Source organism: Microcaecilia unicolor, chromosome 8, assembly GCF_901765095.1.
Source record: "Microcaecilia unicolor chromosome 8, aMicUni1.1, whole genome shotgun sequence".
Taxonomy (NCBI): domain Eukaryota; kingdom Metazoa; phylum Chordata; class Amphibia; order Gymnophiona; family Siphonopidae; genus Microcaecilia; species Microcaecilia unicolor.
The window spans coordinates 33776856-33794734 of NC_044038.1; the positions used below are offsets into that span (position 1 = coordinate 33776856).

Sequence of the window (17879 nt, forward strand, 5' to 3'; positions counted from 1 at the left end):
TCCCTAGAAAATTAAGGGTTTATAGGTTTATAATATTCCAAACAGAAAGCTGATAGAGTGCTCAATTCTAGCTGTCCCAAAAGATATCAAGATGTACAGGTTCTTATAATTGTAAATATGAAAGTACTTAGCTCCGTTCTGGACAGATTATGCAGTGGGAAAAATAAACCAGCCTTCAAAATTTACCCATAAAACTTAACTAGGTAACTTGTGAAAATAAAAGGTTCTTTGATGCCCTAGTTTTCATAAACCAGTGAGAACCGAAGAAGCGGCAGACATACCCTAAAGTTTTGCAAATATCCCTGATTTCTGGTTTTGAGTTGGCATTCACTAGGTACAAAAACACTAAATTTAACAAAATACAAAACATTACTTGAATCACCTATTGTACTTATGTACCTGTATTAAAATAATTCTAAATCAAATTTGCTTTCAGTTAGAAGATAGAAAGCCAACAGTGTTGTCACCTTCCTATTTATTTCCTTAATTTTAAGAACGTACTACCAACAAACGGGAAGGCAACAATTTCTCCAAATCCAAATGGCTTTTTCTATATTTTTTAAAAATTTATAACCAAAGAATGTGTGTGTGCATGTGTGTAGTGAAGGAGAGAAAGTTTCAAAAAACTCCAAGTAATATTCACTGTAATAAATTACTTGGAAATTAAAAAAAAATAATGCACAATGTTACATCTAAAGAAAACACATTATTCAAAAGTAATTCCAATACAGAAAATGGTTTCAAATTTAATATTTTATTAACATGGTAGTTCTCTTGTAACATGTGCACGTACGCACACACACACTTGCACACTGTGAATTGGTCTGCCTTGAAATAAGACGTCTTAATATGCAACAGGGAGAATATTACACATAAAAAAATCCTTTTAGATTTTCATTATTGAAGGCATTTATGTCCACATCACTTACAAAGCTCTTGCCGACTCTTTCCAAGGAAGCAGAATTTAAGAAGAAAAAAAATACTGTTTCGGGGAAATTCAACAGTGGCATAGTAGAGCTCTCAATATGAGAAAGCTGACATAATGTGGACTTTTGCTGTGAAATCTGTCTTTGCAAAATACAGGGAAGAGTTTATCAATGGGTAGAAAGTAAAAGAAGGCGGTGTGAAGTGGACTTCTGCAGTCAATTTTCCTCACAGTATTGTGCAGGATCAAGGAGAATACTTAATCCTTCTCTGGGACCAGTTTTAGGACCTTTCCGATTGCAATGGTCTTACCTACATGGAGAAGAATTCAAGTTAGATGCCAATTCACATTAAAGAAGGGAAAATAATAACAAAGAACAAAACAACTAATAAGTTCCATAGGCCTACTACAGGTAGACTAAGGGCTTCTTTTACAAAGGCATGCTAACGATTCCCACATGGCAAATGAGAGTAAGTCCATAGGAATTAAAAAGGGCTTCCTCTCGTTTGCCGCACCGAGAATCAGTAGCACGGCTTTGTAAAAGTGGCCCTAAAATGATGCAGAGACAGTATTAATTACATCATATATAGTTTTAAACTAGGGAGATGTTAACAGCATGTTTCCTCAAACTCGCTGAAGAAACTATCCTGAGGACCTGGCAACATATAATTTAACTCGACATAAATTTTTCACATCAACCAATTCAGAAAAGGATTTCTATGAAAGGAAATGGCAGGTAAGGCCAATTGCTTTGGTAAAAAACCTTATTGAAAGCACAACATACATTAAGGGCCATAATCTGATTTGGTTTCAAGATATCCAGATGTGAAAATTAGCTTGTTTAAAAAAACCTGATATTTTATGCAATTATTCACAAATTTTACCACAAGTATTCTGATAACTGGATCAGCTTTAGCAATCATGTGGACAGAAATAATTCTTGCCAATGAATGGGATTTCAGCTACAGCATTGCCGCTTAGTGCTATAATACAATCTGATATAAGGTTTCTCAATATCATATTTACATTTGAATTTACACATTATCCCAGCAATAAAGGAAATGACAACAGAATGACCAAATTAGCCCATCCAGCCTGCCCAGTACAGTGTGTTCCATTTTGGATAGATAAGTATACAACATCCATACACAATCCAACATCAGTTCCCCCCCCCCCCCCAAAAAAAAAATAACAATCAACCCTATTGAATCCTTCAACCTTTTTTCTACCTCTATCCTCCATATCAGTCCCATGCATACCCAGAATCTGTTAAGTACTGCTCTCCATCACTCTCACCAGTAGGCCATTTCAAGCATCAGTATCGTCTTTAACTCATAAAAAGCCAACACCTGATCAAACATCCCATCCATATATTAGCTTAGAATTGTTTTTTTTTTTTTAATAAAGCCAAAATTATAGATCTAGACTAGAAGTATATGTTGCTGAGGCCTTCTTACCTTCATCTCGTAAGGTAAAGCGACCCATCTGAGGAAAATCTTTGAATGTCTCAAGGCAGATGGTTCCTGCTGTCCTTAAACGAGCAATGCATACTTGATCTTGTTTCACAAAGCGTGGTCTTGTCTTACTTTTGTCTCCTGTCTTTTTGTCTACCAGGCAGATTAAGGCCTACCAATAAAGAGAGTAGTAATTAAGGGGGGAAGACAGTAAAATACATTTTTTAAAAATAAAATTCAAAGACAACATATAACAAACTATTCACTACATTAGTGAATGAAAGCTCCTGAATGAATATCCAAAGAAAACATTCACCATACTAAAAAGGACATAGGCAAAATGGAGAAATTAGATCTTATCTGCTAATTTGCTTTCCTTTAGTCCCTCCAGACTGGCATAGATGGATGGGCTATGCACTCCTACCAGCAGGTAGGAGACTGAGATCTACAGAATTCTGGTGGAACCTATAAGTTAGCTGTGCAGTCCTCTCCCAGAGTCAGTATGAACGCAACAAATAGAATAAGAACCACCAAATCTCCTCAAACCTTCTCTCTCATGGCTACAAAATCCCACACGATGTGCAAGAACACCGTGCTGCAAAGGAAGTAGCTGTCTCAAACAGCAAGGGTGGTCACAGAGAATCCGCTACCGAAAATGAGCTGGTTCCTAGTCTATGCCACACGAAGAGAGCTCTATCATTTAGATAAAGTTTTTGCTTTTTTTTTTTTTTGTAACAAAGAGAAACACTTCCATCCAAAAGGCAGCATCTCCCCCTCAAGAAGTACACTGAAACAAACCCCCGCAGAGATGACAACTGAAATCACAGGCAGCCAGATCATAACAGTACAGGCAGGTTGTAGGCCAGTCTGGAGGGACTAAAGTAAAGCAAATTAACAGGTTAGTGTCCCTCCAGACTGGCCTAGACGGATGGAAAGTACCAAAGTAGTGAGCATCAAGAGTGGAACCCCCACAAATATACAAGCCCCAAAAGCCACATCCTGACGACTGAAGCGAATGCTACATACCTGTAGAAGGTATTCTCCGAGGACAGCAGGCTGATTGTTCTCACTGATGGGTGACGTCCATGGCAGCCCCCTCCAAACGGAAACTTCACTAGCAAAGGCCTTTGCTAGTCCTCGCGCGCCCATGCGCACCGCGCATGCATGGCAGTCTTCCCGCCCGAACCGGCTCGTGTTCGTCAGTCCCATATGTAGCAAGACAAAGACAAGGGAAGACACAACTCCAAAGGGGAGGCGGGCGGGTTTGTGAGAACAATCAGCCTGCTGTCCTCGGAGAATACCTTCTACAGGGTATGTAGCATTCGCTTTCTCCGAGGACAAGCAGGCTGCTTGTTCTCACTGATGGGGTATCCCTAGCCCCCAGGCTCACTCAAAACAACAAACATGGTCAATTGGGCCTCGCAACGGCGAGGACATAACTGAGTTTGACCTAACAACTTATCCAACTAACAGAGAGTGTAGCCTGGAACAGAATAAACATGAGCCTAGGGGGGTGGAGTTGGATTCTAAACCCCGAACAGATTCTGAAGCACTGACTGCCCGAACTGACTGTCGCGTCGGGTATCCTGCTGCAGGCAGTAATGAGATGTGAATGTGTGGACAGATGGCCACGTCGCAGCTTTGCAAATCTCTTCAATAGTGGCTGACTTCAAGTGGGCCACTGACGCTGCCATGGCTCTAACATTGTGAGCCGTGACATGACCCTCGAGAGCCAGCCCAGCCTGGGCGTAAGTGAAGGAAATGCAATCTGCTAGCCAATTGGATATGGTGCGTTTCCCCACAGCCACTCCCCTCCTGTTGGGATCAAAAGAAACAAACAATTGGGCGGACTGTCTGTTGGGCTGTGTCTGCTCCAGAAAGAAGGCCAATGCTCTTTTGCAGTCCAATGTGTGCAGCTGACGTTCAGCAGGGCAGGAATGAGGACGAGGAAAGAATGTTGGCAAGACAATTGACTGGTTCAGATGGAACTCCGACACCACCTTTGGCAAAAACTTAGGGTGAGTGCGGAGGACTACTCTATTATGATGAAATTTGGTGTAAGGGGCCTGGGCTACCAGGGCCTGAAGCTCACTGACTCTACGAGCTGAAGTAACTGCCACCAAGAAAATGACCTTCCAGGTCAAGTACTTCAGATGGCAGGAATTCAGTGGCTCAAAAGGAGGTTTCATCAGCTGGGTGAGAACGACATTGAGATCCCATGACACTGTAGGAGGTTTGACGGGGGGGGGGGGGGGGGGGGGGGGGGGGCTTTGACAAAAGCAAACCTCTCATGAAGCGAACAACTAAAGGCTGTCCTGAGATCGGCTTACCTTCCACACGGTAATGGTATGCACTGATTGCGCTAAGGTGGACCCTTACAGAGTTGGTTTTGAGACCAGACAAGTGCAGAAGGTATTCAAGCAGGGTCTGTGTAGGACAGGAGCGAGGATCTAAGGCCTTGCTGTCACACCAGACGGCAAACCTCCTCCATAAAAAGAAGTAACTCCTCTTAGTGGAATCTTTTCTGGAAGCAAGCAAGACACGCGAGACACCCTCCTTCAGACCCAAAGAGGCAAAGTCTACGCTCTCAACATCCAGGCCGTGAGAGCCAGAGACTGGAGGTTGGGATGCAGAAGCGCCCCTTCGTCCTGTGTGATGAGGGTCGGAAAACACTCCAATCTCCACGGTTCTTCGGAGGACAACTCCAGAAGGAGAGGGAACCAGATCTGACGCGGCCAAAAAGGAGCAATCAGAATCATGGTGCCTCGGTCTTGCTTGAGTTTCAACAAAGTCTTCCCCACCAGAGGTATGGGAGGATAAGTATACAGCAGGCCGTTCCCCCAGTCCAGGAGGAAGGCATTCGATGCCAGTCTGCTGTGGGCCTGAAGTCTGGAACAGAACTGAGGGACCTTGTGGTTAGCTCGAGATGCAAAGAGATCTACCAAGGGGGTGCCCCACACCTGGAAGATCCGGCGCACTACTCTGGAGTTGAGCGACCACTCGTGAGGTTGCACGATCCTGCTCAACCTGTCGGCCAGACTGTTGTTTACTCCTGCCAGATATGTGGCTTGGAGCAACATTCCGTAACGGTGAGCCCACAGCCACATGCTGACGGCTTCCTGACACAGGGGGCGAGATCCGGTGCCCCCCTGCTTGTTGATGTAATACATGGCAACCTGGTTGTCTGTCTGAATTTGGATAATTTGGTGGGACAGCCGATCTCTGAAAGCCTTCAGAGTGTACCAGACCGCTCGTAACTCCAGGAGATTGATCTGCAGATCGCGTTCCTGGAGGGACCAGCTTCCCTGGGTGTGAAGCCCAGTGACATGAGCTCCCCACCCCAGGAGAGACGCATCAGTAGTCAGCACCTTTTGTGGCTGAGGAATTTGGAAAGGGCGTCCCAGAGTCAAATTGGACCAAATCGTCCACCAATGCAGGGATTTGAGAAAACTCGTGGACAGGTGGATCACGTCCTCTAGATCCCCAGCAGCCTGAAACCACTGGGAAGCTAGGGTCCATTGAGCAGATCGCATGTGAAGGCGGGCCATGGGAGTCACATGAACTGTGGAGGCCATGTGGCCCAGCACTCTCAACATCTGCCGAGCTGTGATCTGCTGGGACGCTCGCACCCGCGAGACGAAGGACAACAAGTTGTTGGCTCTCGTCTCTGGGAGATAGGCACGAGCCGTCCGAGAATCCAGCAGAGCTCCTATGAATTCGAGTCTTTGCACTGGGAGAAGGTGGGACTTTGGATAATTTATAACAAACCCCAGTAGCTCCAGGAGGCGAATAGTCATCTGCATGGACTGTAGAGCTCCTGCCTCGGATGTGTTCTTCACCAGCCAATTGTCGAGATAGGGGAACACGTGCACTCCCAGCCTGCGAAGCGCCGCTGCTACTACAGCCAGGCACTTCGTGAACACCCTGGGCGCAGAGGCGAGTCCAAAGGGTAGCACACAGTACTGAAAGTGACGTGTGCCCAGCTGACATCGCAGATACTGCCTGTGAGCTGGCAATATCGGGATGTGTGTGTAGGCGTCCTTCAAGTCCAGAGAGCATAGCCAATCGTTTTCTTGAATCATGGGAAGAAGGGTGCCCAGGGAAAGCATCCTGAACTTTTCCTTGACCAGATATTTGTTCAGGGCCCTTAGGTCTTGGATGGGACACATCCCCCCTGTTTTCTTTTCCACAAGGAAGTACCTGGAATAGAATCCCAGCCCTTCTTGCCCGGATTCGACCGCATTGGCGCTGAGAAGGGCGGAGAGTTCCTCTGCAAGTACCTGCTTGTGTTGGAAGCTGTAAGACTGAGCTCCCGGTGTGCAATTTGGAGGCTTCGAGGCCAAATTGAGGGTGTATCCTTGCCGGACTATTTGAAGAACCCAACGGTCGGAGGTTATAAGAGGCCACCTTTGGTGAAAAACTTTCAACCTCCCCCCGACCGGTAGATCGCCCGGCACGAATACTTTGATGTCGGCTGGAGCCAGTCAAAAGCTCATCCCCTGCTTTTGCTGGGGAGCCATGGGGCCTTGCTGAGGCGCATGCTGCTGACGAGAGCGAGCGTGCTGGGGCTTAGCCTGGGCCGCAGGCTGGCGAGAGGGAGGATTGTACCTACACTTACCAGAACACTAGGGAACAGTCTTCCTTCCCCCATAAAAACGTCTACCTGAGGAGGTAGATGCTGAAGGCTGCCGGCGGGAGAACTTGTCGAAAGCGTTATCCCGCTGGTGGAGCTGTTCTACCACCTGTTCGACTTTTTCTCCAAAAATGTTGTCCGCTCGGCAAGGGGAGTCCGCAATCCGCTGCTGAATCCTATTCTCCAGGTCGGAGGCACGCAGCCATGAGAGTCTGCGCATCACCACACCTTGAGCAGCGGCCCTAGACGCAACATCAAAGGTATCATATACCCCTCTGGCCAGGAATTTTCTGCACGCCTTCAGCTGCCTGACCATCTCCTGAAACGGCTTGGCTTGCTCAGGAGGGAGCTTCTCCACCAAGCCCGCCAACTGTCACACATTGTTCCGCATATGGATGCTCGTGTAGAGCTGGTAGGACTGAATCGTGGCCACGAGCATATAGGAATGATAGGCCTTCCTCCCAAAGGAGTCTAAGGTTCTGGTCTTTGCCCGGGGGCACCGAAGCATGCTCTCTAGAACTCTTAGCCTTCTTCAGGGCCAGATCCACCACACCAGAGTCGTGAGGCAACTGAGTGCGCATCAGCTCTGGGTCCCCATGGATCCGATACTGGGATTCGATCTTCTTGGGAATGTGGGGATTAGATAGTGGCTTGGTCCAGTTCGCCAGCAATGTCTTTTTTAGGACATGATGCATGGGTACTGTGGATGCTTCCTTAGGTGGAGAAGGATAGTCAAAGAGCTCAAACATTTCAGCCCTGGCTCATCCTCCACAACCACCGGGAAGGGGATGGCCGTAGACATCTCCCGGACAAAGGCCGCAAAAGACAGACTCTCGGGAGGAGAAAGCTGCCTTTCAGGGGAGGGAGTGGGATCAGAAGGAAGGCCATCAGACTCCTCGTCAGAGAAATATCTGAGGTCCTCCTCCTCCTCCCATGAGGCCTCACCATCGATATCAGACACAAGTTCACGAACCTGCGTCTGAAGCCGTGCCCGACTTGACTCCGTGGAAACACGGCCACGGTAGGAGCATTGAGAGGTGGACTCCCTTGCCAGCATCGGCGAAGCTCCCTCTGCCAACGGGGAGTCTGCCTGGGAGGCGGCCGTAGATACCGGAGACCTCACCTCGGGCATAGGGCCAGCCGGCGCCTCACTCGACGGTACCAGAGGAGAAGGGCGCAACAGCTCTCCCAGAATCTCTGGAAGAACGGCCTGGAGACTCTCTTACAGAGCAGCTGTGGAAAAGGCTGAGAAGCCGATGCAGGCGTCGATGTCAGAGTCTGTTCCGGGCGTGGAGGCGGTTCCGGGCTGTCCAAGGGGGAGCGCATCGACACCTCCTGAACAGAGGGTGAGCGGTCCTCCCGGTGCCGATGCCTACTGGGTGCCGACTGCCTCGGCGACCCCGAGCTTTCGGTACCGAGACGGGAAGGAGACTGGTGACAATGCTTCTTTGACTTCTTCAAGCGAAGCATGTCACCGGAGCTTCCCGGTACCGACGAGGACGACGTAGAATCCAACCGTCGATTTCTCGGGGCCGAGGCAGGTCGATCTCGGGGGGGGGGGGGGGGGGGGGGGGGGGGGGCTGTACCGCAGGAGCCCTCAGGGCAGGGGGAGACCCACCCGAAGGCTCACCGCCACCAGCAGAGGAATGGACAGCCCTCACCTGCACTCCAGACGAAGCACCACCGTCCGACGACATCAGCAATAGCGGAGGTCCTGGTACCACCGACGTCAACACAGCCTTTTGATACCTCGGTACCGACGATGCAGGAGGTAGAGGCCTCGATGCAGTCGATGCCGATGCCGAAGACTTCGATGCTGTCGACGTCGATGCACTCGATGCCCGTGCTGTTGTCGTCAAAGAGCCCGAGAACAACGTGTTCCACTGGGCCAATCTCGCTACCCGAGTCCTCTTTTTCAGAAGAGCACAAAGACTGCAGGCCTGCGGGTGGTGCCCAGCCCCCAGACACTGAAGACACGAAGCGTGCCTATCAGTGAGCGAGATTACCCGGGCGCACTGGGTGCACTTCTTGAAGCCGCTGGAAGACTTCGATGACATGGGCGGAAAAATCACGCCGGCGAAATCAAAATTCGCGATAATGACGAAAGGCACCAAAAAGAAGGGAGAGAAAACCCGTACCGAGGCCAAAAAGGCCGGTCCCGAAAGCAGGGACAAAGCTGGTAACACGAAAATCGCGAAGACGCGCGAGGTCAATCTGAGGGGCACGAAACGGCGGCAAAACACGACCATCCCGAGCGCGGACTAAAGAAGACTGACGAACACGAGTCGGTTCGGGCGGGAAGACGGCCGCGCATGCGCGGTGCGCATCGGCGCGCGAGGACTAACAAAGGCCTTTGCTAGTGAAGTTTCTGATTGGAGGGGGCTGCCGTGGACATCACCCATTAGTGAGAACAAGCAGCCTGCTTGTCCTCGGAGAATAACATCTACGCAGTACTGTCTAGCAAAGGAATGCAAATAAACCAGCCCACCGCTCTACAAATCTCCTGCAGCAGTACCAAAGCACTCTCCACCCACAAAGCCACCTGCCTTCTGGCAGAATGTGTTTTAAGGGCATCTGGGACTACCTTGCCATCAAGGTAGTAAGCCAAAACAATGGTCTCCTTAATCCAATATGCTATGCTAGCCTGAAACGCCGCCATCTAACAAACTGACTACCTTGACGAAGGCAGAAAACTAGCTCTCCAGGCCACTTCCCTACTTGAGGGAACCTGACCGAGAAACTGGACTCAAAATTTGGAAATCACCAGAATAAAGCTTAAACAGAGCTATTACAGAGGCGGCTCCTTTCTGTGCATCGCACGGAATGCTCATTATAATACTAGTGAGCTCATTGTAATACATTTCCATAGGATTCTTGGTAGCTGTATTGGCACACGGTTAAAGCCATGCAAAAACCCCTTTGTGTATTAGACGCTACATAATATTGGCTTTACACCGGCTACAACAGGTCTAAAGCAACTGCAATCACAGTAAGCTTTGTGCGTCGGCCCCTGACTGCTAACAGTTACCATTGAAATCTGAAAATTCTAGACCACCATGCACTCACTCACAGGTGCCAAACATCACTGCCAAGCTGAATAAAGCAGTGATGAAATACGGTTTTCACTTCTGCACAGTTTAAGAAAGCAGTGGTGAAATACACCTTACCACAGCCAAAGGAGAGGGAGCTTTGGGAGGTTTTGAACTATCCAGTCAATAACCAAGTCTGCCACAAAAAAAACCAAAAAATGCAAGAAAATAATATAGTACCAAGTGACCATGCTGTCTTCTAAAGGAAGCGTCAATGATCTGGGCTGGTGTGTGGGTGTTGGAGGGGGGGGGGGGGGGGGGGTGAGACAGGGAACTCAGAGGCCTCTGAAATACACCTCTGCTTCACTTCTCTTTTTTTTTAAATTGTATTTTAATAGGAGCTAGAGCCCAACAAGGCACCCCCAAACTAAACTGAAACACTAATATAAACTAGATCAGGAAAATAATCCCAAAGGCACCCCCGACTGGACAAACACAGCAGAAATACTGGTTCAGAAAAAAAAAAAAAAAAAACGTACAAAAAAGCCCCTCCAAGGCAAAAGGAGCTCAGAAGAGAAAGCCTCTATAGAAGGAACTATAGCTCAACTGAAAACTAGTTAGAAACAAAGTCAGGGGCTGAGGAAGGAAGGAGGTGGGGGAAGGTCAACACCGCCAAAACCCATCTGCCAACAAGGCAAAGCCTGGGAGCTGCCAAACTGAGCACACAACCAAGAAAAACTGCGTAGCACTGCCAAACCAGAAACTGTTGCTCTTTTTTTTTCTTTTTAAACACACAGAGCAAAGATGAGGCTCACCTCTCAGGCACTCAAGGCCCCCAAGATACACCAGGGGCCTAGGCACAAAAAGGTCTTCCAGAAACAAAAAGGAACCCCTCAGGGCCAAGGAACTAGGGGCTATAGGGAGGGAAGGGGGAGGGATCTGGCCACCCAGATTTGACACTCTCAGGCTACAGCTCCAACCACCAGCCAGGGAGCCCTGGGAGAAAAGTAGAGAAATTAGGAGCCAGAATGAATTTCAAACTCTGCTGACCAGTAACTCCCCCCCCCCTTAGGTCTAGGAATCCCTGGGACTACCACACGAGTCAAGACTGCACAGGCTCGCACCTCTACCACCTGCTGGGAGACTGAGAAATACTGATTCTGGGAGGGACTGCACAGCTAACTTAAAGGCTCCACTAGAATTCTGTAGTTCTCATTCTCCAACCACCTGCTAGTCGGAGTGCATAATCCATCCGACTAGGCCGGTCTGGAGGAATGCTAAGGAATACACTATTACTTATTCATAGAACAGGCAGCAAAATAGAAAAACTATTTTAGAATAATGAACAATACTGGAACAAACTGTAACAAAAGATTCAACCAACACTGTACTAGTGTTCCCTTCCTCAGTTGCTGCATGGTTCCTAACCACAAGGTTCTTGCATGTTGAGATTTGCACAGAGCATTGACCAACTGAACCTGAACCTAAGGAACATCAACTTTTACTGGTCCAGCTCAAATCCTGATGGCCTGCTCTGTGAAAACCTTTAGGATTGTAAATCTGATTTTTAGCTGCGTTTCACTCAAGCAGTAGCACCTGTTGGGGAGGGTCCATTCTATTGTATGCATACATTTATGTGCACCAATTAAGGCAAAAATCAAGCCTCATTTCCCTAAAATGAGGAACCAGTGACAAAGGTGGTATCATGAGGCTACTAACCCCCTCGGCATAAAAAAGTGGTGTTAAAATAATAAGCAACCACCACCATCAATGGGAACTCAATCTCTGCTAGCTGCAGTGGAGCTGCAGCCTAATAAAGTGATGGGGGAAGGGGAAAATGGGGGAACAGCCAGGACATGTGGAAAATGCAAGATTGGGAGTGTGTGCAAGAGGGAGGGGGAGGATGCAAGGCAAACAGTACAGATGGGGGTGAAGGTTGAAGTGAATGCAGAGCAGGACTGGGGAGAGAATACCTGTATGCCTACAACCACAAACACACAACCACAGCCACTCCAACCACACCACTCTCTCATCTACAAAGATGCACACCTACACTCTCCACACAGGTACAATATTTACCCCCCCCCCCCCCCCCCCCAATACTGCCCTTGTTACCCACCAGGTACACAGCACCTACCACTCTAAGATATAGTATACTTTACTTTTTGTCCGCCCACTGAGTCTTTTACATAGATATCCCCCGTCTAAAAGTTGAGGAAGAGGGACTAGCCATTGTGTCACATTAATGGGGCTCACTTTCAAAGCACTTAGCCTTCCAAAGTTCCATAGCTTTGAAAATGTGCCTCACCGTGTGCTATTTCCAACTTTGTTGCCATAAAAGAGAAAGTGTTTTAAATAACAAAAAAAAAAAAAAAAAAATTTCAACTTACAGTTATCTCAACTTCTTCAATGCAGGTGTGAATGTGCAGCACTGCATTATATCCTGGACAGATGATGGATTTGTGCTCTATAATCACTATCTACAAGGTAAGAAAAGCATGCTTTAGGGGTGCTAGATTATTATTTTTATTTTTTTATTTGTTGCATTTGTATCCCATATTTTCCCACCTATTTGCAGGCTCAATGTGGCTTACAAAGAGCTGTTATGGCATTGCCATTACAGAGTACAGAAATACAATTGGTGTTACAGAGATATTAAGGATAGCAAGGGATATACTCAAGTAATTATAACAGAGGACAATTAGAATTAGGAATGCCCAGTTCTGCAAGACAAACTGTATACCTCCCTCCCCTTCACAAACTGTAGGATGCAAGTTACTGCAGGACTATTCTGAGTCAGTAGCACAGCTTCTACTTGTTAGCATCTGCCTACCTTTCTTCTAAAGGACTCGGATGGTGAATTTATTATTTATTTTAAAAGTACCTCATCTGGCAGTTCAAGACCCAAATCAGACACAGAGGTAAGTCTCAAGGTCTTAAATTCCCCTATCACAGCAGTACTTTCTACTTATAGTACAAGTAGCTTTGCCACTAACAGGCTGACAGATATTACTGCAGGAAAAATGTTAGTGAAGCTTTTTAAAACAAAAATAAACTGAACACAGTCCAGCTTTATTAAGTGGAAAATCCCAACATGTAGTTCTTGCTCTTCCTTTTTCAGTTATCACACATAAATCTGCAACTGGGTAATCAAGGGCATACTTCAAGAAAGGTGGCATAACATCTGCTAATTATCTTCCATTCTCAGCTGAATTTGAACCGTCTTTATATAATATATTGATATTGATTTTCTTGACACAAGACTGCTTTAAAGAAAGTTATCTTGTTCTCTCTAGCATAATGCTTATTTCTTGTTCATAGCAAAATAATCTTATTTTTTTTGTTGCTTTACAACTGGCACCAGTTGATGGTTACAGACCACTTTTCAGCTGACACTTTATATAAACAAAATAGGTCAATGCAACCATAATAAAATACATAGCAATACAAGAAAAAAAAAATTAAACCACTGATCCTGTGTGGTAAACAAATAGATATTTCTTTTGTGTGATTCAGTCATGACTATGAACCCACCCATTAAGGGATTTGATAACTAGTTTGCCTACCTCCAGAGAGCAAGAGACACTGATAAACTGTCCTGAGCTACTGACTGTAAGTGACTGAGACACAGCTTAGGTAAATAACGAATGCAAATATTTGGCACCAGATAGTGACCCCTCCCTTCCTTTTTTTTTTAAAGAATTTCTTCATTTGCATGTTCCTCTCTTTTCTGATTTTTGGTTCCTAATATCAAGTGGATTAAAAGAAGTTGATACATGCTGCTCTTCAATTGTTTTTCATTACATATACTTCTCTTTCTCAAAGTTCTACTTTCTTTGATATGTTTTGGAATTCATGGACAGAAATATCTATACTCAGTGCTTTTTTTGTAGAAAAAAAGGTGCCGGTACTCATTATGGACGGGGTCACCACATGACTCCACCCCTATTATAGCCACACCCTTATACCAGCCATGGCGCATATAAAAAGACATCATTGAAAATATTACACTAGTATAGAAGAAAAAAATAACGTGATTTTTTTTCATTATAAATAACCGTAAGCTGTTACAGCTCCAGTATACCCAGTGCAAAATAAGACAGCAGATGTAAATTCTCAAATTGGACATATTCCAAATACTAAAATGAAAATAAAATAATTTTTTCTACTTTTGTTGTCTGGTGTCTGATGACATATTGGTCCCAGTCTCTGATTCTGCTGCTCTCTATCTGTTCTCTTAACTCCGTTTCCAGGGCTTCCTTTCCATATATTTCTTTACTTTCCTCCTTTCCTCTTCATTTCTTGCCCTACATCCATAAGTAAAAGCTAGGTCCTCCTCCGTGGAACTGACTGGAGGAGGTATAACGTGGATCCAGCTTTTGCCTATTTTCGCCATCCATGTGCAGTTTTTCTCCTCTTTTCCCTTTCCCTCATCTCCATCCACGTGCATCTTCTTTTTTCTTTTCTCCCCTCCATCCATGTCCAGCACTTCTCCTCTCTCTTCCCTCCCTGTATCCATATAAAGCAATAATTCTCTCCCCTCTCCTCCATCCAAGTCCAGCATTTCTCCTCTCCACGCCAACTCCTCCATCCATCCATGTACAGCAATTCTCCTCTATCTCCTGCTCTCTTCTCCATCCATTTCCAGCATTTCTCCTCTCTCCCCTGCCCTCCCCTCTCATCCATGTGCATCTCCTTCCTGTCTTCCCTCCCCTCCATCCATGTCCAGCATGTATCCTCTATCCTGTCCTCCCCTGCCATTCATGTCCAGCGATTCTCCCATTCCCTCCCCTCTCATCCATGTCCAACGATTCTCCTCTCTCCCCTGCCCTCCATGTCCAGCGAATCTCTCTTTGCTGATCTCCCCTGCCATCCATGTCCAACGAATCTCTCTTCGCTGATCTCCCGCCATCCATGTTCAGCGATTCTCCTCTCTCCCCTGCATCCATGTCCAGCGATTCTCCTCTCCCCTCCCATCCATGTCCAGCAATTCTCTCTTCCCTGCCCTCCCCTCCATGTCCAGTATATCTCCTCTCCCCCCTGCCCTCCCCTCTCATCCATGTCCAGCGATTCTCCCCTCTCCCCTGCATGTCCAGCAATTCTCTCTTCCCTCCCCTCCATGTCCAACATGTCTCCTCTCTCCTCTGCCCTCTCCTCCTATCCATGTCCAGCAATTCTCCTCTGCCCCGTCCTCCCCTGCCATCCATGTCCAGCGATTCTCCCCTCCCCTCCATGTCCAGCAATTCTCTTCTCTCCCCTGCTCTCCATGTCCAGCAATTCTCTCTTCTCTCCCCTCCATGTCCAGCATGTCTCCTCTCTCCTCTACCCTCCCCTCCTATCCATGACCAGCAATTCTCTTCCCTGCCTTCCCCTCAAATCCATGTCCAGCGATTCTCTTTTCTCCCCTGCCCTCCCCTCCATGTCCAGCAATTCTCCTCTCTCCCCTGTCCTCCGTCCCCTCCATGTCCAGCAATTCTCATCTCTCCCCTGTCCTCCGTCCCCTCCATGTCCACCGCTTCGTTCAAACCCCAGCCCCCCCCCCCGCCCTCCCTCAGTTACCTGACTTTCCTTGAAATCTTTAATTTACCCGAAGTCGCGGCGAATCGGCAGTAAAAACAGCTGGCAGGCAGGCAGGCTTGCCTCCTCGTCACTTCCCTTCCCTCTCAGCACGTCCCGCCTTCCTCTGATGGAACTTCCTTTCCGCGAGGGTGGTGCACGCTGAGAGGGAAGGGAAGTGACGAGGAGGCAAGCCTGCCAGCTGTTTTTACTGCCGGTTCGTCGCGACTTTGGGTAAATTAAAGATTTCAAGGAAAGTCGGGGAGCTGAGGGAGGGCGGGGAGCTGAGGGGTGGCAGGGGGGAGCATGGGTGCACGAACTTCCGGGTAACGTGAGCCGGACCTCACAAAAAAGGTGCCAGTAAGCTGTACCGGCACAAAAAAAGCACTGTCTATACTGTGCCACAATATAGAGTGCTGGGTAAAGTATAGTTGCTCATCTGTAACTAGCATCCTCTGCAGACAGTAGGGTAAATCAGGCATATAAGCAGGTGATGTCATCCATTGGTGCAGACTTGTATTCATTCTCTAATTTAATTGAATCTACAAAGATTTTGTTGAATATGAATTCCTGTGCAGATGCTACTCCATAAGTTTTTTCAATCTAATAGTTAAGGAATCAACTTCCCGTCATCAAAAATGTATACTACTAAGGAGAGCATCTGCTCTTATGTAGACAATAGGGAAAGGCAGCTATGAAATGTGCTGATGTTAATCAATGATATCTGTGTGGATGGCCAATTAGTTTACGTTGAAACACCTTTTCCTTTTGCATATACTAATGTACTAGTGCGTCTGTGCTGTCAGTGGCCACTCCACAGAAGTCCATATCACAGCATGAGTGAACAAGCGAGTCAGTAGATCGTCATATTTCATGGGTGCGTTTTTAGAAGTTGACCATTATTTGAAAAGGCCTCGTAGTGGGTAGTAATTCCTATGCATGGTCACAAAATTTTTTTTTTAAAGATATTTTTAACCTCATAGAGCTGATCTGCATGCCACAAACTGCCTTCTAACAGCAAACATACATACAGCATATTCAAATTATATGTGAAATGTCTGCTACCTGCTAGTGCATTTACCTGGGCATCAAATGTACGTCCAGAGTGACACAAGTTGTTTGGATCACAAAGTATAAATCCAGGCAGAATCTCTTCCTCTTCTATTCCTTTCAGCCTGATTTTGAGATTTTCACCGGGGGATACAGCTTCAGTTTCTACTTCATCTGACAAGAGCCCAAGGACTTCTACATTGTGCTTCAAGAACAAAAACAAGCATGAAAAAGTGAAATTAGGGTATTACCTGCTAATTTTTTTCTTTTAGTCCCAACAGATCAGTCCAGGATTTGTGGGTGTTGCGTCCATTGACTAGCAGGTGAAGACAGAGAATACATAATTGTGTCAAGTCCTGTGCAGGTACAGCTGTTCAGTATTTATATAACAAAGCAGTGGAACACTTCTATGGGCATAAAGCCTTACACATTCTTCTTGCCTTATGCTGATAACCTATACAATAATTAGGTCTAGAAATGCAAAACTTTTCCAAGAAGAAACATATGCAAATTGAGTGCAGACAAGTAATCACTGGAGAATTACTGCCAATGTAAGAACCAGGGTGGGAATCTGGACTGACCTGGTGGACTAAAGGAAAGAAAATTAGAAGTTAAGACCTAATTTCTCCTTCTTTAGCATCTCCACCAAATCAGTCTAGGACTTGTGGAATGTAATAAAGCAGCGCTCAAGAAGGGAGGGAAATACCAGCTTCTGCCAAAACCTCTAAGATATGGACTTAGTGGCTTAAACACTAACTGTGGCATGAAGCATGTAATATTTATAAGAGTGAGAAACAAAAACAACTACTTGCTCTAATAGGCTTATCTGTGTTATTTTCAAAAAAATATATCGTAATAGATTTAAATAAAGGGCCTCAGTAGCCAAGGGTACCAACTCAGTGGACACACCTGTAAAGGCTTCAATCATTGAAAGAAAAACTGCACAACAGGGGATATCCTAAGAAGATTATTAAACATGCATACAGAACACTTTTCAACCATCGAGAATTTCTGTTAGAACCTAAACATAAAATCAATAATATGAATATTCCATGCATTATGCAACATACATCGTTATCTCCACAGATTGCTAAAATTATATATAAACATTGGATGATTTTATCAACTCATTTTGTTTTCTCTAAACGAAAATGCATGGTATCATATTCTAGAGGTGCTAATTTGTCAGATCTGCTATGCTGTTCTGATGTATGGACAAGAAAAAATTTTGA

At 46.2% G+C, this 17879-nt stretch overlaps 1 protein-coding gene across 1 annotated transcript in view; it reads right to left on the reverse strand.

Moving 5' to 3' along the window:
• Nucleotides 1–735: 735 nt before the first annotated feature.
• GSPT1 (G1 to S phase transition 1) overlaps nucleotides 736–17879 on the reverse strand; it is an 82639-nt gene continuing 65495 nt past the window's right edge. The window contains exons 12-15 of the mRNA XM_030211476.1: nucleotides 16679–16852; nucleotides 12432–12521; nucleotides 2383–2551; nucleotides 736–1236 (exon numbers count right to left, since the gene is read on the reverse strand). Of these exons, the coding sequence (XP_030067336.1) occupies nucleotides 1184–1236; nucleotides 2383–2551; nucleotides 12432–12521; nucleotides 16679–16852 (486 nt within the window). The 3' untranslated portion in view covers nucleotides 736–1183. The remainder of the gene's footprint in view (nucleotides 1237–2382; nucleotides 2552–12431; nucleotides 12522–16678; nucleotides 16853–17879) is intronic.